The sequence below is a fragment of the Nerophis ophidion genome, linkage group LG04 (genome assembly GCF_033978795.1).
Source record: "Nerophis ophidion isolate RoL-2023_Sa linkage group LG04, RoL_Noph_v1.0, whole genome shotgun sequence".
Classification (NCBI taxonomy): Eukaryota; Metazoa; Chordata; class Actinopteri; order Syngnathiformes; family Syngnathidae; genus Nerophis; species Nerophis ophidion.
Window position 1 is genome coordinate 25,112,213 of NC_084614.1, and position 22,535 is coordinate 25,134,747.

General features: G+C 38.9%; 2 protein-coding genes across 16 annotated transcripts in view; one reads left to right on the forward strand and one right to left on the reverse strand.

Annotated features, from left to right (window-relative positions):
- Positions 1-258, reverse strand: part of snx19a (sorting nexin 19a) — a 41,768-nt gene extending 41,510 nt beyond the window's left edge. For 6 of the 14 annotated variants that reach the window (XR_009806443.1, XR_009806442.1, XM_061897621.1 and 3 more), the window contains exon 1: positions 42-258. The gene's annotated coding sequence lies outside the window, so the exon portion shown is untranslated. The remainder of the gene's footprint in view (positions 1-41) is intronic. The other 8 variants (XR_009806441.1, XR_009806440.1, XM_061897619.1 and 5 more) reach the window with 5 other exon arrangements.
- A 2,850-nt stretch (positions 259-3,108) lies between these two features.
- LOC133551178 (carotenoid-cleaving dioxygenase, mitochondrial-like) lies at positions 3,109-21,612 on the forward strand. Of its 2 annotated transcripts, XM_061897625.1 has the most exons (12): positions 3,109-3,277; positions 9,202-9,403; positions 9,477-9,688; positions 12,272-12,387; positions 13,962-14,064; positions 14,136-14,264; positions 14,349-14,509; positions 14,580-14,747; positions 17,253-17,390; positions 17,564-17,746; positions 18,679-18,789; positions 21,163-21,612. In XM_061897625.1, the coding sequence occupies exons 1-12, from the start codon at positions 3,256-3,258 to the stop codon at positions 21,277-21,279; spliced, it is 1,662 nt and encodes a 553-aa protein (XP_061753609.1). In that variant the 5' UTR covers positions 3,109-3,255; the 3' UTR covers positions 21,280-21,612. The 2 variants fall into 2 exon arrangements, with proteins under 2 accessions (XP_061753609.1, XP_061753610.1); XM_061897626.1 differs by lacking the exon at positions 18,679-18,789.
- Positions 21,613-22,535: the final 923 nt, after the last annotated feature.

Genomic DNA, 22,535 nt, shown 5'->3' on the forward strand with positions numbered 1-22,535 from the left:
CGTTTGTTTAAAAACTACACAAACATTTAAAAATACGTCACCAGAATAATTTCAGGTTCATGTCTGGAACTCAGGCCGTCTTGCTTCCAAGGAACAAAGGAACAGTGTTTTAATCCTCCTAAGATTAACTGGATCAGTCTGTTTACACTTAGCTCCTTTAGGTGTCCACTTTACCTGCCAGATCAAAAATCGTATTTATTTGTCTTTGTTCCTGACAAAATAATATATGTCATTGGAAGAGCGTTTTCTCTAAATAATCACCCTACATGTATTCGCAACGTAACATTTACTGTAATTATACGTCATAATAAGTCAGTTAGGTCAGACACAAACAGCTGCCGCACATTATGACACCCCAAAACATAACACAAATAGGAATGTGACAAGATGCGTTATTTTTTTTACCTTGTGCTTCTTTTTTTATTGCATATATTTCTACATTGTAAATTTAAATAAACATATTTGCCCCGAAATATAAGTACGATGTTATTTAGTCACAAAAAATATTAAATGGAATATGTTGTGTTGTTTTCTAAATTGTTTTGTATGCAGTCTTACAGTTTTTTTTTCCATTCGCTTACACACAATTTTACTAGCTGTGTGTCTTTTTTCAAAAGGATTTAAACACTTTTCCAAACACAACATTCATCCATCCATCCATTTCTACCGCTTGTTCCCTTTTGGGGTCACGGGGGGCGCTGGCGCCTATCTCAACTACAATCGGGCGGAAGGCGGTGTACACCCTGGACAAGTCGCCACCTCATCGCAGGGCCAACACAGATAGACAGACAACATTCACACTCACATTCACATACTAGGGCCAATTTAGTGTTGCCAATCAACTTATCCCCAGGTGCATGTCTTTGGAAGTGGGAGGAAGCCTGAGTACCCGGAGGGAACCCACGCATTCACGGGGAGAACATGCAAACTCCACACAGAAAGATCCCGAGCCTGGATTTGAACCCAGGACTGCAGGACCTTCGGATTGTGAGGCAGACGCACTAACCCCTCTTCCACCGTGAAGCCAACACACATTCAATTTTATTAATTCCTGGATGATTTGCAAAATTACACATTTCGGGTCAAAATATATGCTGATTGATTCATCAAAATATAGCAAGCATTTATAAAAATGCAGTTTTATTTTCATCTCACTCACACAGACTTCAAAGGGTAAGACACTATTGGAGTGAGTTACCCAGAACAGTGATACATACAAACACATTTGTAAAAACCCCTATTTTACTAGAAGAAATCACATGTTTGGGGCATTTTGCACGACCTTTTTAGCATATGTGATGAATGATTACTGTAACTTGACAAAATATATTGGCAAATCCGTAGCAATCGTCATTGTTTACTTTGAAGTGGGACTATGCGTAAAGACCTAAAGAGAAAGTAAAAAAGATCCTGTAATCTTTTCAAGAAGTGCTCAACAATGATGCTGAGAACTGAAAATGTTTATTTTTACCACAGTCAGGTAAAGTAACATATCACAGTAGTCAACAATGATATGCAGTAAAAAATTAAAATCTGAGACAAATAAAAAGGTTTGAGAAAAAATCTGGACATAAAGAATAGTGTATCAAAATCCTAGTGTGACTAAAGTGTGACAATGAGTGTATCACAATACTAATGTGTGCAAGATGGGAAGGTGTGTGTAAAGCATTGTGTGTAATATTTGGCAAAAACTGTGAAGCAGAGTCTATGCCTAATATTAGGCTAATCTGTTTTGTTTACTGTGTGTAGACTTTGTTAACTGTGTGAACATTTAAACCCTAGTGCAGGGGTCGGGAACCTTTTTGGCTGAGAGAGCCATTTAAGCCACTTATTTTAAAATGTATTTCTGTGAGAGCCATATAATATTTTTAACACTGAATACAACTAAAGGTCTGCATTTTTAAGTAAGACCAACATTTATAGAGTATGATATGTCACAAACTTCCCAAGAAGCAGGAACCAGGAGAGCGAAGAGAATGTAAGATGCTTTCAATAGCATCAACAGAGGAGAATGAAGCAGTCTTTTATGTACAGTTCTAAACAATTGTCAATCTTTGAGCGCGTGAGACAAGCATAAATAGAAACATGCTGATTGGTAGCAGGTGTGGACCAGCTGCCAATCATCATGTTGAGCAATGTCAGCTAAGAATGATCTGTGAGCCGGAAGCAGTCATCAAAAGAGCCACATCTGGCTCGAGAGCCATAGGTTCCCTACCCCTGCCCTAGTGTGTAATCCATCCATCCATTTACTACCGCTTATTCCCTTTCGGGGTCGCGGGGTGCGCTGGCGCCTATCTCAGCTACAATCGGGCGGAAGGCAGGGTACACCCTTGACACGTCGCCACCTCATCGCAGGGCCAACACAGATAGACAGACAACATTCACACTCAAATTCACACACTAGGGCCAATTTAGTGTTGCCAATTAACCTATCCCCAGGTGCATGTCTTGGGAGGTGGGAGGAAGCCGGAGTACCCGGAGGGAACCCACGCATTCACGGGGAGAACATGCAAACTCCACACAGAAAGATCCCGAGCCTGGATTTGAACCCAGGACTGCAGGAACTTCGTATTGTGAGGCAGACGCACTAACCCCTCTGCCACCGTGAAGCCCCTATAGAGGTCACTGTTGTTTTGCATAAAGCTACTCAGCACCATACATTACACTTTTTTTTCCTAGTGTGTAAGCAATTGGAAAAAAGTGTAATGTATGGTGCTGAGTAGCTTTATGCAAAACAACAGTGACCTCTATTGGGTAAAAACGTGAACTGCATGTATAGCAAACGTCAAGTTCATTTGATGAAAAAATATATATATTTTGAATGTAAACCAATTCAAAAACCGTATACGCATGAATAACCTCCAGCCAAGAAAGAAAAATGGGGCAAGAAATGTAGTTGAATGTGTTGGATAAATAAGAATCCCAAGTGAATAGACACGTTGTGGAAGCACGTGCAGTATGTACAATATGGCACAGACACGGCCACATCATTAGGTACACTTACACGGTCTCATGGCAGGTAGAAGGACAATTATACTCTTCAGAACGTTTGATTTTCACTAGAAGGAGAAGACAGGCGTTGAGTGCTGCTGCAGGTGCAGTTTGTATTCACGCCAGTTACTGTGCCATGGCCGAGGATTGCATAATGGGGATGTTACGCAACAGCGACGCAGGGAGCTCGTCGGCAGAACTTGGCTCCCTCCGACTGCTTGGTGCGCATCACTTCAACAGGACTATTCGATCCATCTATCTATCATGTCTCCGGTCAATAATGGAGGTAAGACGCTCCCATTGCTCTACAAGTGACATTTTTGTCTTGCAAATATTCTCCCTTGAAGAAGTGTGACGTCTGTACTTGGTGTACTTTGTCATCACTGCCAGCTAAAATCATCATCATCGTCTTTATTTTGGTAGCTACAATTTTAGGATGCGTATTGCTGACATGTCTAAATACTAATTAAACTCATACTTTTAGAAGTAATACTTATGTATATATGTTTAGTGTAAATGATACTTCCCCTGAATATACAGTATTATATCCAAAGGTTAACAATTGCATGTTACATGTTTACTTGATGTCCATAGCTATAATATTTTATCACGGCCCCAGTTCATGTTTGCATATTGTGTAAAACTACAGTGTAGTACAGTAGTATCCCATGCAGTCCCAGCAGGCACAAGACAATAAAACAACGTTGAGAACTTGTTGAATTAGGTCCTCAAGCATCATACCAAAATCTAACTTGGGATCAACAGGCTTTCTGATGACCTTTTAATTTTGGTCATTTTCCAACCAATATTTTACAACTCAAATGCAACGTTGAAACAACATGCTTTTTGACTACGTTTATTCAATGTCAGGTTGTGACGTTGGTTTAATTTACCATTGAAATGTGTTCAATTCCCATCAACGTTGTTTCAATTTAAAAATGCAACAGTTTTGAAACATTGTTTTTTATAAGTCCGTTTTAAAGGACATGTTTGTATAATCAACGTTGCATCAATGTCTTGAGCCTGCTGGGATTTGTAGAAAGTGTACTTCAGTATTAGTAGTTAAGATGTACAAGTAAGTAATACTAGATGTATTACTAATTTATGCAACTTCAAATTATTCTGGAACTTTTTAGAATATTCTTGTTCCTGTGTTTACTGATGCAGTGTTAAGTTGTGCATCAGGTGCAATGCCACTTCCTGTGTATATTTAATAGATAGTACTTACAATACTACGAGTAATGCTCAGAGTACACAGCTTATGTTTAAAGTTAAAGTTAAAGTACCACTGATAGTGGTGAAATTATTCTCTGCATTTGACCCATCACCCTTGATCACACCCTGGGAAGTGAGGGGAGCAGTGATCAGCAGCGGTGGCCGCGCCCAGGAATCATTTTTGGTGATTTAACCCCCAATTCCAACCTTTCAGGGTGAGTGTCAAGCAGGGAGGTAAAGTTTCCCAATTTTTATAGTCTTATATGACTCGACCGGGGCTTGAACTCACAACATATGTTTGTTAAGCAAAAGTACAAGGGAGTATAGGCAAAAACTTAGTCAAGGGCAAAAATAGTTCAGCAACAAATTGAGGAAGGTATATTTATAGATGTTTGGTAATGAGTCACAAGTGAGTTGTGGAGTGTGGAATGGCAGCGTCTGATTGGCTGTGAGGTAATTAGCTATAATACCTAATTATTGCCCTTACTGTTTTAAATGTATACTGTATACTTACTACAGTATTGTCATCCCAATGTTTAGAATAGTGAAAGTGTCACTGGTGTATTACTAATACTTTAGTATTACAAAACTAGTGGTAGTATGCACAGGTAAAAGTACTAATACTACTATGTAAATCTAATTAATGCAGTAATTTACAATACTAGTATTGTATGCTATTTTTTCCCACACCGTTGAGTAAAGTACAAAAATAGTATTTTTGACTGTATTGTATTCCTAATATTAGACAATTATCCACCCCACTGTATTAAAAGTTAGTAATAAATAAACATTAAGGTAAACTGTATATTCGTCCCACTAATGAAGAATTGAATACAGTGTTATTGCCCCACTGTACTACTTATACATAAACAACACCTAAGTATTACTGTCCCAATTTTAGATCTATAAATAAAAGTACCATAAATACATCCATCCATCCATTTTCTACTGCTTGTCCCTTTTGGGGTCGCGAGGGGTGCTGGAGCCTATCTCAGTTGCATTCGGACGGAAGGTGTTGTACACCCTGGACAAGTCGCCACCTCATCCAAATATAATTGTTCCAAGTTAATGTGCATAACAAAGTACTTATACATAGCTGCTGTAATATTTTCCACTCTAATTTATTAGTGTTCCAATAAAATTTGCTAATTGTACTTTTCATTCTCTGCCTGGATATTATACTTAAAACAAACACATACTATAATGTTATTGTACTATTTAATAAAGTTCAATACTTTGTATAATAATATTTTATATTGCTAGATGTGGTGATTAATATGTATCCATCGATGTATATATACAGTCCCACAAAGTTGTAAATGATAATAATGTAATGTTGTGTAAGTGTACTATGGTCCAAATATTTACTCTGACTATTAATATGATAACTGTTTATGTGTTCACATGCCAGGAAGCTCATATCCTTCTGAGAACTAGCATCTCTGGAGAATATTTAAGATTTAGAAACAGATAAATTGTCATTTCTTGCACGCAAGCGAACAAAAACAACAGTCTGGACTGGATTTAAATAAATTCAAGTCAGATGTCTTCTTTAACACAATCAGTCTGCTTTGGGAGTTGTTTTCATCTCCAGCCAGGCATCACAACAATACACAAGTGTTTCCAAAGTGACCGCGCAGGATTTCATATGTCGACTAAAATTTGCTATTCCAAAAAAATCCTTTACTGTACTGAGGTGACACATGACACATGCCAACACAAACATGATGGATCAGAAGATAAGCTTCTCTCGCTCTGCGTGAGTGCATGTGTGTGTGTGTGTGTGTGTGTTTGTGACGTCATCGTTGCATCTTCTAAGACACGGCTGTTTCACTTTTACGTTGTATATTGTGGAGTAAAATATTGTAGCAAAACAATTTGCAAATGTGCATCTCAATCTTTGTGTGTTATGGGACCAGTGTAGTTCTTATTCGTGTGTCTGTGTTTAGATTTGCCTGTGTGTGTGGGAAAAAAAATCTAATCTGCCTCACTGTGTTATGATTTGTGAGTCTGTGTTTAGATTTGTGTATGTGTAAACATATATCTCTGTGTCTGTGTTCAACTCTGTGGGAAGCTTTTTTTGCCAGATAACCTTTGCTACACTTGTACTGTAGCAGAATGAATGGTGGACGATACATGTAGTCGATACCAGACTGATACTTTTTACTTGAATTCTTATGATCTTTAAATAATTTTGTCACCACTGTAGTGCAAAATAATGACAAGAAACATAGTTTTGAATTGTTGTCAAGGCAATATTTCAATTAATCATAATAAATATAGGAATCTACCTATAATAATCTTTTTTCATGCAGACTCCCTGGTAGTATAATATCAAGATAGACTATATGTTTCACGAGTAATAATGTTTTCTTTGTTTTCTTCAGGGTCTGAGATAATCTAGTCCTGATTTAAGAACTTTAAATACAGTTAAGGGTTTCCCCGACATGCAATGAATGGACGCCCGATGTTCTGTTTGAATTTCGCTGCTTCCTTGAAAAAAATCGTGAAACAGTAAGCTTACAAAAATGTAAGCTATTGTGTTTTGCGTCAATGTGAATATCATCACGTCGTTTTTTTGTCTACTAGCTTAATGTCCGTTAATATGTAATGTGCACGTTCTCACGCTGTATCCAGCAGGCACAAGACATTGAAATAACGTTAAATTAGGTTCTGAAATTCAGCAACTCATACTTAAAGTTGGAAAAATATCCTTTTTAATGACCTTTAATCAATGTTTGGTAAATCCAAACATAGAATTTTGGTAATTTCCCAACTAATATTCTACAACACAAATACAATGTTGAGACAACATGCTTTTTGATGAGGTTTATTCAATGTCAGGTTGTGACGTTGATTTGACCATTGAAATGTGGTTATTTCCCAACCCACAACAATGATAAATAAATAAATGATAAATGGGTTGTACTTGTATAGCGCTTTTCTACCGTCAAGGTACTCAAAGCGCTTTGACACTACTTCCACATTTAGCCATTCACACACACATTCACACACTGATGGAGGGAGCTGCCATGCAAGGTGCTAACCAGCACCCATCAGGAGCAAGGGTGAAGTGTCTTTCTTGCTCAGGACACAACGGACAAGACGAGGTTGGTACTAGGTGGGGATTGAACCAGGGACCCTCGGGTTGCTCACGGCCACTCTCCCACTGTGCCACACCGTCCCTGATCCAATCTTAGACAACATTGTCTCAATTTAGGAATACAACTATTTTGCAACGTTGTTTCAAAGTCATTTTTAAAGGGCATATATGTATGATCGACATTGTATCAATGTCTTGTGCCTGCTGGGATAATTTCTACATGTTTGGTGGTCAGAAGATACAATGAAAGTGTCACGATCCGTGGCCCGGATCATTTTTTGTTATGTTCTATTAATTTTGGACTCCCTTAGTTCCACTTAGTCCGCCCTTGAGTTTGTTTTAGTTACCATGGTTACTTATTATTTTCACCTGCCTCTGATTAGTGTTGGGGACGCTCACCTGTTTCCGGAGCACTAATCAGAGGCATTATTTAAGCCTGCCTTTACCGGTCAGTTGGCTTGGCTTCATTGCTTGCTTTTGCTACAGTTACTTGAGTATTCCTTGTCTTCTTGCATATGCTAAGTGTTAGCCTTAACTTTGAGTGTGATCTGCACATTTATCCACTGGCTTCTTTTCTGTTTTGGTGCTTGTTCAAGTTCTGAGAATAAAACATTTTTCCACCTGCATGTCCTGTCCGGAGTGGTCCGTCTGCATCCCGAGGGATGGAACATTGCAGAAAGAAACATAAGTAGTTATTTAAAATTAAAAAAAAAAACTACTTACTAGTCCACGAGGCATATGAGGCAGCTGTTTCAATGAGTATTTTGTTCGAGACAAATTTCTGAAAAATCTGCTGTTGTGCGCATGCGCGTGCACATTAGGCAGCGTTGGGTAGCAGACATTCACGGGTAGCAGTTATTGACAGAACACCGGCTTCCGTAAGATGATTGGATGATCAGTCTGAGGCTGAATCCCTTTTAGATTGACAGCAAATTTAGCCAATCATCCATCCATCCATTTTCTACCAAACAGCGATCTAGAAATATAAAACATTGCCATTGCATTTTTCAATTGTCACTCTGTTGTTCCTGTTGATATGGAAAATGTTACTACCTTTTAAGTGGCATGTTCTTTGTAATATTTAGCATCTTTATGTCTTTTATCTGCAATTGGAGATTGTACTCATGTTTACGGAGTAGCTGAATACTAGCTTGCCAGCAGCCGCCACTGGTATATACGGCTTGTGTTACATTGTATAATAATTACTATTTTTTAAAGATAGAGCAAGATGATTCAAGAAAAAAAAGATTAATGCTCAGTGACACTCATTACCAATATAACAAATTTGTTTTAAAATGTGTATACATTTATTTAGCCTTTTTAAAGAAAATATGTGCATCATATTGAACACGCACATAGCTATGCCCCCCACACTATCAATAAAAACAACCCTGCAGTTTTTTTTAATCAGGACTTGAACTAATGTGGTCTACATGGGTAAATAAGGGTTAAATGCAACTTTTTCATTTTTGCAAATAGATTCAATATTTCCCAAACCATAAACTTAGTTGTAATAAATCTTTATGCAACATTTAGATTCATATTATCGTTACATTGCTGGTTTTTGTCGATTTGCACAACAGTAGGGACAACATTCTTCAATGTCTAGGACATTTGAAGTGAAAAGTATCAGGTATCGACAATCAGTATCGCCCACCATTTGAATCTAACTTCAGCCTTGTCACACACACACACACACACACACGCGCGCACACGCGCACACACACACACTAAAATATAAACACAGACACATAAATTAAAACATGGCCATTTGGATGTGGTTACACACACAGAATGAGATACGCATTTACAAATACTGTAGTTTTGTCACAATAACATTTCAATAAAATAATGTATATGATGTCATTCTAATGGTGTTGATGCCCCGGTAGTGTGTGCGGAAAAGACCAACGGTAAGGTGACGGGAGACATCAGTGCAGCGCTAAAAGGTTTGGAGACCATCGCTCCTTTGGTCCGCACTGCAGAAGAGACACCTGATCCCATCCCTGCCGAGGTACAAGGTACGATTCCCCACTGGATCGACGGCAGCCTGCTCCGAAATGGCCCTGGGAAGTTTGAGTTTGGAGAAACTCAGTGAGTGGATTGAAACACTTGTTAGCGTATTTCACTGAAAAGGACACGTTATAATGCTTTTCCTTGGCTCCAGCTACAACCACTGGTTTGATGGCATGGCCCTGCTACACCAGTTCAAAGTGAAGGAAGGTCAGGTGACATATAGGAGTCGGTTTCTGCACAGCGACGCCTACACAAAGAACAGCGAGCGAGACCGCATCGTGATTTCAGAGTTTGGTACCATAACCATGCCCGACCCTTGTAAGAACATCTTTCAGCGATTCTTCTCTCGCTTTGAGACCCTGAGTGAGTATTAACATGGATACTATTTCTAGCACTGAGGAACATTTTCAGCTTTTTAAGAGCAAAGCTTGTGTCAAACATCTTTGGAGAACATAGATGGTGTTCCTCTCTTAAGCCCAACATTAGTGACCTTACACATCTGGACTATTATGTACAAAGTTTAATGGGAAGAGTTGAAATTGGTGGCATTTGCTGGTTAGATATCTTAAAACATAAGCTCAAGTTTTTTCTCATTCAAATCTGATAATCCTACAAGGTAAGTCATCCTGTTTCATATTGGTCAGGGTAGCTGTTTGTTAGTAAACATTACTTAAAAAACCAAGGGCAGTTTTTAATTAAACTTTCAGTAAATGTCTGGAATAGGATTAGGAACAATTGATTCGATTTTGTTGCGTTTATTATGCGTAGTGCACTTAAAATAATTTGACCATATCTATGAATTGATATGACGGGAATTTTCCGATTGTTTGCTTGGTGCTGCGATAAACTGAACGCATCATAATTTTCCACCTCAGGAGAAGGCATGTCCAACTCTGACACAGTCATAGCAGAAAAAACTAGTTGTAACTTAACTGACTCCTCACCCAGACTAGCAGGCTCGCGTCTTCCATTTAAATCCAGCTTCAGGATGGAAGGAAGTGGTGTTCTGTGGGGATTAGCCTATTGCTTTGTTGTTAGCCCCGCTCGGCATCCGCGTTTCTGCTTTCGATCACACCACTTGCGTGTCTTCCTTTGGCAGTCTCCGCTGATATTATACTCCGCTGCTTCAAAGGCCGCTGAATGTAGCCGGCGAAGTATTCCCATGCTAGCGAGGCGGTCAAATTTACACGCATCATTCAGTCCAAAACGGCCCGATCTATCCACATCCAGAATTGTCTGGCAGTCGTAAGTGATCACGGAGTGTCCATGCTGAAAGCCAGCCATGAAATTTGCAGAATTGTCCGGTATTTTTGCCAAATGTTCCATTTCTACCAAGAGCTTCTGCAAGCCGCAACCCGTCCGGGCGCCGCCATCTTGGATTATATCACAATGGCGGAGAACAAACTTGACTATGAAAGCAAAAACTAGCACTATGGCATGAATAACAAAAAACTTACTTTGAACAAGAAAGTAACCTGGATCATCGGCATGGAAGGCATAGAAGCTGATAGATGGTGTGAAGGAGGTGATGTCGCCAGGACAAACAACAGAAACAGACAGGCTTAAATAGCAGTGACATGATAAGTGAAAACAAGTGTGCGAGTGCAAAACGTGAGACAGGTGAAAACTAATGAGTTGCTATGGTAACAAAACAACCAGGAAGTGCAAAAACAGGAACTGAGTGTCCAAAAAACAAAACAATCACAGACATGACAGGACTCATAAATGACTGACGGAAAATAAATGTGCATAAAACTTTGTTATGCCAAAATAAAAAAAACTACATTAATAATTAGTAACTAAACTATCAAAATTCAAGCACGAATGAAAACCTTTTCGTCACTTTGGTCATAATTTTTGCACTTGAGAAACTTCTCTATGACTTTAGCTCCAGACTTCCTCTGTTTGATATTCTCATTACTGCCACAAGTGGTGGAAAAGGTTATTACAACTGAGTACTGCTACAGCTGAAAAACGGGTATCTAATGGGCCCTTGCAGCCAGACAATGGCACTATCAAGAAACACTGGCATTGATGAATTATTTGAGTAACAGGACTAAACGTAACATGAGTGAGTTTTTAGGATTTAATTAGCAAATGCATGAAATAGAGCCACATGTCATTTATGCTAACAGTGTGTTGGTAGTAAATACATTACAGTGCTTCAGCATAAAAAATGTATTCTAAAAAATAATGTTGGCACCAGGACTGTTGAGAACACAAGGTAGTGCAAATATACATCAAAATAAATGAGTAAACATACTTATGGCCTTACTGTGACCTGCAAAAGCTGTGCAAGGTCCAATATACAGTGGATCATAAGACTTTTGGAATATTCCACATTTTTCAGAGGGAGTACAATGATGTGTTAGGTTTACAGAACTGAGTGAAAACCCAGGGACACAACAACCTTTTTTTAATGAAAATTATATTTCTGAATGATTTAATGTACTGTTTTTCAGGGTAAATCATTATTGGTAGTTTAAGTTAATCTTTGAAAATGTATAGATTGAATATGCAAAGCAGATTAATGTGCAGGATGCTTGGCTTACTGTATTTTTATCGTACAATTTTTAGTAATATTTCCTGGGGATGCACATCGCGTTGATTATGTGGAGTGGCCCATTACTTTTTGTCCAAACAGCAATACTTTATCCTACCACTTCTGTGGTAATAATAATACAATATTACTGAAACCATGTCCTGTAGCACTTGACAATGATTGGCTATCTAGTGTCCAAAACATTTTACCCACTAAGTGTTTTTGCAAAGTTTGTTTTCTAACACTGTCTCTGTTGGAGGTCACCACAAACATTATTATGCAAGAATATGTACTGCAGTAACCAGAGATGAGAGCAGACATTGTTTATAAGAGAGTCCTGCAGAATGAACGCTGAAGATTTCCACTTCCAAACACTGCTGCCATCATGTGTCTGTCCATTCTAGAGCCCACAGACAATGCCAACGTCAGCTTTGTGAAATACAAGGGAGACTATTATGTCAGCACAGAGACCCACCTGATGCACAGAGTGGACCCAGAGAACCTAGAAACACTACAACAGGTACACAACAAAACACACAATACTAAAGGCAATTCAAGGAAATGTATTAATTACCAAATATTATATTGTTTTATTTATTGTTGGATATGTCTTAATCCATAACCAACCATGCATCACTATAGCTTTTGTCTCAAAGTAGGTGTACTTTCACGCATCACGACCTCACTTATTTGGAGTTTTTTGGTGTCTTCCTGTGTGTGCTGTTTTAGTTCTTGTCTTGTGTTTCTATTTAGTCTTTTCCTGTTTTGTTGGTATTTTCCTGTAGCAGTTTTATGTGTTCCTTGAGCGCTATTCCAGGCACCTGCTTTGTTTTAGCAATCAACAATATTTAAGTTGTGGCTGTCTTTCTTTGCGGGGACATTGTTGATTGTCATGTCATTTTTAGATGTACTTTGCGGACGCGGTCTTCTCCACACACTGTAAGTGTTTGCTGTTGTCCAGCATTCTATTTTTGTTTACCTTGCAACCAGTTCAGTTTTAGTTTGGTTTTACATAGCCTTCCCTAAGCTTCAATACCTTTTCTTAGCGGCACTTGCCTTTTTGTTTTATTTTTAGTTTAAGCATTAGACACCTTTTTACCTGCACATTGTGATTACGACAAACCATGTTCCCGACATCCACGAAGTATTTAGCTACTTGCTGCCACCTGCTGATATGAAAGAGTATTACATGGGTTATACTTGTAGAGCGCTTGTCTACCTTCAAGGTACTCTGAGCGCTTTGACACTATTTCTCCATTCACACACTGATGGCGGGAGCTGCCATACAAGGCGCTCACCAGGACCCATCAGGAGGAAGGGTGAAGTGTCTTGCCCAAGGACACAACGGACGTGACAAAGTTGGTAGAAGGTGGGGATTGAACCAGGAACCCTCAGGTCGTTGGCACGGCCACTCTTCCAACCGCAACCAGCACATTTGCAGATTATTACTGGTTTGCAAAAAATATTTTTAACCCAAATAGGTGAAATTACATATTCTCCCACAGTACACCAGACTGTATCTCACGGCACACTGGTTGAGAAACAGATTTAGAGCATGGGTCCGAAACAGGAGTACCATGGTGGTACCTTACCACAAGCGGTGGAAATGGACACATTTACTCTAATAAAAACGGAATGTGTCCGCCGCCATGGCAATTATGCACCGCAGCCGTGACTCACTCCGTGGAAATCAGGGGGAATGAGGCTCTAGACCACCACCTGAAACCTGGAAGTGCCTCTCGGTCACGTGATTGCAACCCAGCAGTCGGAGGAACGGCACACCTAAAGCATTTTCAATGTTATTTTGCTGTTGCTATTAATTCTTCTTTGGGATTGGATTATTTGACCAATTGGCTAATAACAGTCAACCAACAACAATTAACAAAAAAAACGTAAAATATTGGCAGTTGTATCATTGATTGAAGAAGGCCTTGTTATCATCTTTACTGAACCATACTTAGCCTCCTCACAATAGACACCCAACCTTCTCACACACTGCTGTGGGGTGGCTCTCTGACCTCATGGTTACAAGTTACAAGCATAAGAAATTCAAAAAGGAAAGTGATTCTTCTCATTCACCGCTCTGCACCTTAGGTAGACTGGAGCAAGTTCATTGCTGTTAATGGAGCCACCGCCCACCCTCACTATGCCCCTGATGGTACCACCTTCAATATGGGAAACTCCTATGGCGGTAAAGGTCCGTAATCATCACTGCTACGCGTGAAAAGCAGGTTTTGCATTGTTTGCCGATTTTTTTCTCGATTCCAGGAACCACGTACAACATTATTAGTATTCCTCCTGAGAAATCCGACCAAGAGGACACCCTGAAAGGTGCCAAAATCCTCTGTTCCATCCTGCCTGCTAACAAGTCTCAACCCTCCTACTACCACAGCTTCGGTAAGCAAGCATCTAACGGCTGCTGAGCAGTTGTTAATCTCCTAAAAATTACTTATTTTTTAAATTAATGCATCTACCCTCTAGCTATGTCGGAGAACTTTGTGGTGTTTATTGAGCAGCCAATTAAAATGGACTTGTTGAGGATAGTCACTTGTAAAATGAGGGGGAAGACCTTCTCTGACGGCATCTACTGGGATCCCAACCTAGAAACCATCTTGCACGTCATAGACAAGCGTACTGGTGAGGTGAGAGGTCCCTGTTAGGTTGAAAGAATTACTCTGACATGTCTAAAAAATGAGCCTTTACTCACTTTAGGCCAGCCCGGTGAAGTATTACACCAAAGCGTTCGCCACCTTCCATCAGATCAACGCCTTCGAAGAGGATGGATTCTTGATGTTGGACCTGTGCTGCTCAGATGACGGCCAAGCCATCAACATCTACCTCCTTCAGAATTTACGCAAGTCGGGAGAAGCGCTTGACGAGGTCAGCACCATTAAGTTTTTGACACTTTTCCTAATCTTTTTGCTTTGCACATTACATCACTTATCACATCTATGGTTTAAAACACTGCGTTCCAACTATGGGAAGTAAGAAAGTGAGTGTGAAGGACATTGCTGAGAAGAAGTGGATGTTACTAGATAAATAAATAAATCATCAAACATAAGACTGAACGTTTAGCCAATTTGTAAAACCGTATCAGTGCCGGTCTGTTGAAGCAGGAGGAGTCTAACGCCAGCCAAGAATGTACAAATAATACAGTGCATCTGGAAAGTGTTCACAGCGCTTCACTTTTTCCACATTTTGTTATGCCGCAGCCTCATTCCAAAGTGGAATCAATTCATTTTTGTCTTCAAAATTATACAGAAGCTACCCAATAATGAAGATGTAAAAAAGTATTTCAAAAAAGTTTAGCTTTTTTTTTTAAACTGCAAAACTAAAAAGCCTGTGTTTATTAGTATCCATTATTTGCTCAATACTTTGTTGATGGACCTTAGGCAGCAATTACAGCCTCAGGTATTATTGAATACAATGTCACAAACTTGGCACCCCTACGTTTGGGCAGTTTCGCCCATTCCTCTTTACAGCACCTCTCAAAATCAATCAGGTTGGATGAAAAGTGTTGCTTTTCATCCAGGATGTCTCTGTACATTGCTGCATTCATCTTGGCTGAATTCCTCTGAAGAGAGGAGAATCTTCCAAAAGGTCAACCATCTCTGCAGCAATCCACCAATCAGGTCTGTATGGTTTAGTGGCAATACAGAAGCCATTTTTAAGTAAAAAGTTTGAATACCTGAAAGACTCAGAACATGAGAAACAAAATTCTCTGGTCTGAGACAAAGTTCAAACTCTTTGACGTGAATGGCAGGCATGTTTTTAAGAAACCAGGCACCGTGCTCATCACCAGGCCAATACCATCCCTAGTGTGAAGCATGGTGGTGGCAACATCATGCTGTGGGTATGTTTTTCAGCTGCACAAACTGGGAAACCAGTCAAGATAGAGGTAAAGATGAATGCAGCAATGTACAGAGACATTCTGGATGAAAACCGATGCTTCCCATCCAATATAACAGAGCTTGAGAAGTGCTGGAGAGAGTAATGGGCAAAACTGCTCAAAGATAAGTGTTCCAAGCTTGTGGCATCGTACTCATAATAATTGAGGCTGTAATTGCTGACAATGGTGCATCAACAAAGTATTGAGCAAAGGCTATAAAGGTTTTTGTTTTTTATTTTTAATAAATGTGCAAAAAATGTTAAACATTTTCATATTGTCAATATGAGTTATTGTGTGTAGAATTTGGAAGACAAACATGAATTTATTTCATTTTGAAATAAGGCTGTAACATAACCAAATTATGGAAAAAGGTAAACGCTATGAATACCTTCTGGATGCACTGTATCTAAACGGCAGACATTTGCCAATGAAAGTATCACAAAGCTACTGATGGTGTATTTGACTGAGTAGCAGCTCAAAGGGTCTAAAGTGTGGCCTGAGGGCCGTTGGTAACCAGCATTTTTTATTATTTTTTTGCCTGCAAAATATATTTAAAAAATAAAAATAAAACTATCAGCTGTAAAATAGGAAAAAAATAGACTATTGAAATGACAAAAAGTTCACATGTACTAAACTAATAGTACTTTTGGGACGGCATGGCGAAGTTGGTAGAGTGGCTGTGCCAGTAATCTGATGGTTCCTGGTTCAATCCCCACCTTCTACCAACTTTGTCACGACCGTTGTGTCCTTGGGCAAGACACTTCACCCTTGCTCCTGATGGGTCCTGGTGAGTGCCTTGCATGGCATGTCCCGCCATCTGTGTGTGAATGGGCGAATGTGGAAATACTGTCAAAGCGCTTTGGGCTCCTTAAATGTGTCATTAATTAATCCATCCATCCATTTTTTAGCACTTGTCCCTATTTGATCATTTAGTAAAAAAACATTTTAATATTTACTGTAATTAATTATTGATTTTATTATCAAATTATTATTTACATTGTGAAATAATTAAATCATGAAATATTTTTAAAATATATATTTAAATGTACTTTAATATTAAGAATTAACGGTTAATTTAATACAATTACACAATTATGTATTTAATGTTGAATATAATTAACACATTTAAGTAATTGTTTAAAGATTGTTTTTGTCCCATTTGATCTTCATAAGAGGCACGTTTTTTTTTCCCCCTTAAAATATATCAAACATAAGCTGCAAAAAGTTTGGACCCCCCAGATTTAAGTGCTTTAAATGACTTTAAAACCCTGAGTTTTAGAACATTGGTGAGCTCACCTAGGCACTGGGGGTAAAATAGTATTCCTGGTAAACTACAGTATGTTGTGAATCAAAATAAAAATACGTTTTGGATTTTAAAAAATTGTGTAAAAAAAAAAATGCAATGGAATATTTTCAAAACATGTATTGCTGCAGTTTTGTATTTAGTTTTACAACTTAAATTGGTCTTTGTAATTATGACCCATTTCTCCTTGCAGGTGTACAACAGCATGAGCAGAGCCTTTCCTCGGCGCTTTGTCTTACCTCTACACGTGACTAAAGAAACCCCAACGGACCAGAACCTGAACACCCGTTCTTCCAGTACAGCAACATGCATCAAAATCAGTGACACTCGGGTGTGTTGACAAACTATACTGTAATACTTTAGTTATGCCAGAAATATTTAACTAGTAAGCAAATATAGTATAAACGTATATTCCAAAATACAACCAAGTTGCTAAACTCACAGGCTGACTCTTACCTGACAATGCATGATCATTTACCCACTTAATCCTCGCTTGGTCATCAGGTGTTCTGTCAACACGAGGATCTCCATGGTGACGACCTCCACCAATATGGCGGCCTGGAGTTCCCTCACATCAACTACAAGCAATACAACACAAAGCCGTATCGTTATTTCTACGGCTGTGGCTTTCGGCATTTGTTTGGAGACTCCCTGCTTAAGATGGACCTGAAGGACAAGATGCTGAAGGTGTGTGCGTGCTATACTCCGTTTCATCTCTTGTAACTGCTTTACAAACATGTTTAAACTAACAAGAAAAACCTCACAGCTGCAGTTTGAGATGCAAACTTGAGCAATATTGTACTATTACCAGCCATGTATTTACATTAAGAGTACTAAACTCAGTTGACTTGAGATTGAATTAAGCGGCAGTTTCTGCAATCAGTGGTGTACGATCTGACAAGAACAGCGCAGCCAGGTGACTGTTAATCCAACAGATGTTCACCACTAATAACTGTAGCACAAATGATGTAAAATTGTAGTAATTTTGACTGTTGAGTGTTAATCGAGTGGCAAAAATCAAACCCTCCGCCCAAATGTTAGTTAGCAAGGTACTTCCTGGTTCATTGTGTGGTGGAAAGTCCGAAACTTAATCACCAACAAAGTGGATTTAGTACAAAAGTTTTATTTACCCAAAATCAAAAAGTACAGGTTGGATTAAATTGCCAATGCAAACAGACAACGTTTTCCCGGGGATCTAGAGTCATGCAAAACCTTGTAAATCATATCAAATATTGGTCCACTGGCTTCTTAAATGTTTTCCTCATGTGTCAAGGTCTTTTTGTTTTGCAACTGCTGGTTCCAAAAACAACCGTGGATTTCTTAGTCATAACAAACAGTCATAAAATTTTGTGGAATGGTTGGCGCGGCCCCAAATTCAACTTTCCCTTACTTTTGCTCTTCCAGTGATTCAGTAGGCTTTTTGATAGAATTTCTTTTTCGGACTTCAATAGACAATAAATATGGTATAAAGGTCAGAAATTCCACTACAATTGTAAGATGACTTAAGGTGATAGCAACCATGTCAACTAGCCTCATTTCCCAAAAATGTCCCTTATTTTCAAATGGTGTGGGCATGACCATTTGCATTACAAGTACCATTCATGCCCATGTGACTTTAGGTCTGGTACCAGAAGGGTCTGTTCCCATCAGAGCCCGTCTTTGTGCCCTCACCAGACGCCGTGGAGGAAGACGATGGCGTCATCCTGTCCGTGGTTCTCTCGCCTTCACAGGTCAGATGTTAAGCAATATTGTTTAGTTGTTTTTTTTCACTTGTGCAAACTTTCTGAATGTCCACAAGACAATCCCATTTGCAATGGTGACTGGGAGTAGAACCGTGTCCCAGCCAATCATTGAGGACAGGTACGGCTAAAAATGAAATGACCATATTGAGCTGACCAGCTACGTTCACACTGCAAGGTAGGATGCCCAATTGTGATTTTTTTTTGGGTAAATTCGATCTTTTAATGTAGTCGTTCACATTACAAAAACAATTGTGATATCTAACGTGAATGCAGTCCGACCCGCATGCAGACGTGACGTCATGGCGTCACACGAGCTGCAGTGTTTACGAAAGTAAACATGGCTCCAAGTCTAGTAGGTCTCAGTCCTGGCGCATTTGTGGCAATTCCAAGGATTTTGTGCAACCAACACTTTCTGAACCCAATTATTGCGCGTAGAAGATTAAGAAGGAAGAGGGCAAGCATTTCGGCTTTCGCAGTTTGAGACATTTGCTTCGACGTCTGCTGGGAAGAGCGTGTGGGCGAGCAGTCGGAGACAGGAGTGGTGCAACTTTTGTGTGAGTTCCAAAAAATATACCATTTTTACTACTTATTTTGTAACACTCTATTTTGGCAAAGGATTACGAGGCGTATCACTTTTTTATGGCGTATTGGTCGGATCAACGTGACCCGGTTGTTCAGACTGCAGTTGTAGCGGATACATTTGAGACTTATATCCACATACGAAAGAGGCCTGGGGCGGAATTTTAAAATAAAAATAAAAATGGAATTGAGTAGCAGTGTGAACACAGCCTATTAGACGACCAATCTTTTTTAACATAAAAGATCAAACGATTAAGTGTCAGTGCACCAACTGGTGATGACATCATCCTAAAATTGACATCATTTTTAAACATTTTATTTAATTTTTTAAACTCCCATGTTTGCCCTGCGATGAGGTGATGACTTGTCCAGGGTGTGCGCCACATTCCGCCCGATTGTAGCTGAGATAGGCACCAGCGCCCCCCACGATCCCAAAGGGAATAAGCGGTAGGAAATGGATGGATGGATGGATGTTTGCTGTAATTGGCTTGGACAAGTCACTTGGCGCCACCTGCTGGTTTGCATGCACACACCTCTAGATGCCAAGGCTTTATCAGATCATGGAAAAATACCCTCTTATACTTTGAGTTTAAAATATGAAGTAGAGGTGTCCTGTGTTGATATTGGTATCTGACATCGGTCCGATAGTGGCAAAAAAGCAAGTGTCGTCTTGCAGGTAAAAATATTTTATATCGTCTGCAGCGTGTTTACTTGTGCAGCCAGTTAACATCTAAATTTCCTCCAACAAGCAAACAAGTTTGATCTTTTACTGTATTTTATTCAAGTCATTTACAAAAAGTAAACGTAGACGCCACGTCAGCTCAGCACACAAGTGAGATATACAGTACAGGCCAAAAGTTTGGACACACCTTCTCATTCAATGTATTGTCTTTATTTTCATGACTTTTTACATTGTCGATTGTCACTGAAGGCATCAAAACTATGATTAAAACATGTGGAGTTATGTACTTAACAAAAAAAGGTGAAATAACTGAAAACATGTTTATATTCTAGTTTCTTCAAAATAGCCACCCTTTGCTCTGATTACTGCTTTGCACACTCTTAGTGTTCTCTGGATGAGCTTAAAGCACACCTGTGAAGTGAATGCCAAGAGTGTGCAAAGCAAAGGGTGGCTATTTTGAAGAAAATAGAATATAAAACATGTTTTCACTTTATTTCACCTTTTTTTGTTATGTACATAACTCCACATGTGTTCATTCATAGTTTTGATGCCTTCAGTGACAATCTACAATGTAAATAGTCATGAAAAAGAAGATGCATTGAATGAGAAAGTTCCAAACCTTTGGCCTGTACTGTGTGTGTAATAAAGTGTCCTTAATTGAGCAATATCAATCCATTTCCTTCCGCTTATTCCCTTTGGGGTCGCGTGGGGCGCTGGAGCCTATCTCAGCTACAACCGGGCGGAAGGCGGTGTACACCCTGGACAAGTCACCACCTCATCACAGGGCTAATTGAGCAATATTGAAGTCTAAAACCCCCACATTTGTTGATACAAACAAGTATCAAACAATTATTACAGCTAGTATCAAATATTGTATTTACACATTTATTAATAAAAACACATCTAAAACTCTAAAGCCACAGATCACGAACTCATCATGTGTCATTCAAATAATGCAATTACTCTTCTAGAGAGTAATTAATGGCAGGTGCCAGCTTGTGGACTGGAAATTACCGACCAAGTTAGGGGATTTTTTGTCATCATCCGGTGCTTTGAACTTCCTCGCCGAGCTTAAGTTTTTTTCTTTCTCCTATCCTTAGGATAAAGGAACATTCCTCCTGGTTTTGAGTGCCAAGACGTTCGAGGAATTGGGAAGAGCCAACGTAGCCGTCAACATGCCTTACGGCTTCCATGGAACCTTTAATGCCTCGGCTTAAAAGGCGTCTGTTACGACATGTTACACCGTTCTCAATAATACTATCAATCATAAAAATAATATCAGCCAAATAATACGATGTCACATAACCACTATGTTGAAGGTACTCAACTCATTTGCTGCTTTAAGCCTTACGAAGTTCCACGCGGACATTTCTTTATACTGTTTATACTTCTTATAGTAGTAGGATTAAGTTACATGTGTACTGTAGAACTGCCAAAGTGCAACCAAACTTGTTTTTTACTCTTTGTGCTTTTTACAAAAATGTTAATCAAATCAAAACTTTCTAAATAAAGCTAATAATGCCTTTTTTTTTTTTTGTCTGGTGCTGGAACATTGTGTTTTTTTTTTGTTGTTTTTTTGCTTCATACTTCCATGCTGCACAGCTTTACCTAAATGCTTCCTGTGATTGACCCTGATGCACTATTTTTGTCAATAAGTACATATTCATCTGCACTTTACCTGCCCTCTTTGCATCCTGGGGTCACGACCAACATACCACACACATCCAAACGCAACTTTTTTTTAATTTTAGAGTCTAAAATTAGGAAGCAGGCACAAGCAATTAATGCTGAATTTAAAGATACTGTAGTTACAATGAATTGTTTACATTGTTTTCAAATAAAATATGCAATCAGATTAATGTGCAGGACACATTGCTTTGTAGAGAAATATTTTACAGTTACTTCTATCTTGCTTTCATACATTTTACATTTTTTTTTTCCAAATACATTTCACAAAAGAGTTGATTACATTTTTACTTCCTATTCAAGCCTATTTTAAAAATATGTTTACAGTTATTTCGATCTTGCATTCATACATCTTACATCATTTTTTTCCCAAATACATTTGATTAATTTTTTACTTTCTATTTAAGACTTTACTCGAGAAAAAAAAAGTTGAATCTTAATTTAGTTTAATCTTTAACCTTTTGCTTGACAGAGCTCAGCAGGCAAGCGGGGCTGGAATGTTGTCGGGCCGCAGTTCAGTTGTATTTAAAGCTGAGTTATGTCGAAACGTTACATAAGTCCTGACTAAACAAGCAGAAGTTCTCACATGCAGAACCAGCAGCACCATAACACGGTAAAGTTGACAAAACACATGACTCGAAATGTCTTTTCAAGAAAAACGGCACAAAAGGCCTAACATAAAACATCAGTAATCAAAACAGAATGGAAGCTAAATGCAAACTTCCAATATTAGCAACTCACAAGTTAACAGAAATGGAAATAGTACTGAAAGTGTGTACTCCAGTAC

Coding starts and splice junctions, on each gene's coding strand:
- LOC133551178 (XM_061897625.1), top strand. CDS start 3,256: ATGTCTCCGGTCAATAATGGAG. Junction 3,278..9,201: donor GTCTCCGGTCAATAATGGAG/GTAAGACGCTCC, acceptor ATGCCCCGGTAG/TGTGTGCGGAAAAGACCAAC. Junction 14,065..14,135: donor AAACTCCTATGGCGGTAAAG/GTCCGTAATCAT, acceptor TCTCGATTCCAG/GAACCACGTACAACATTATT.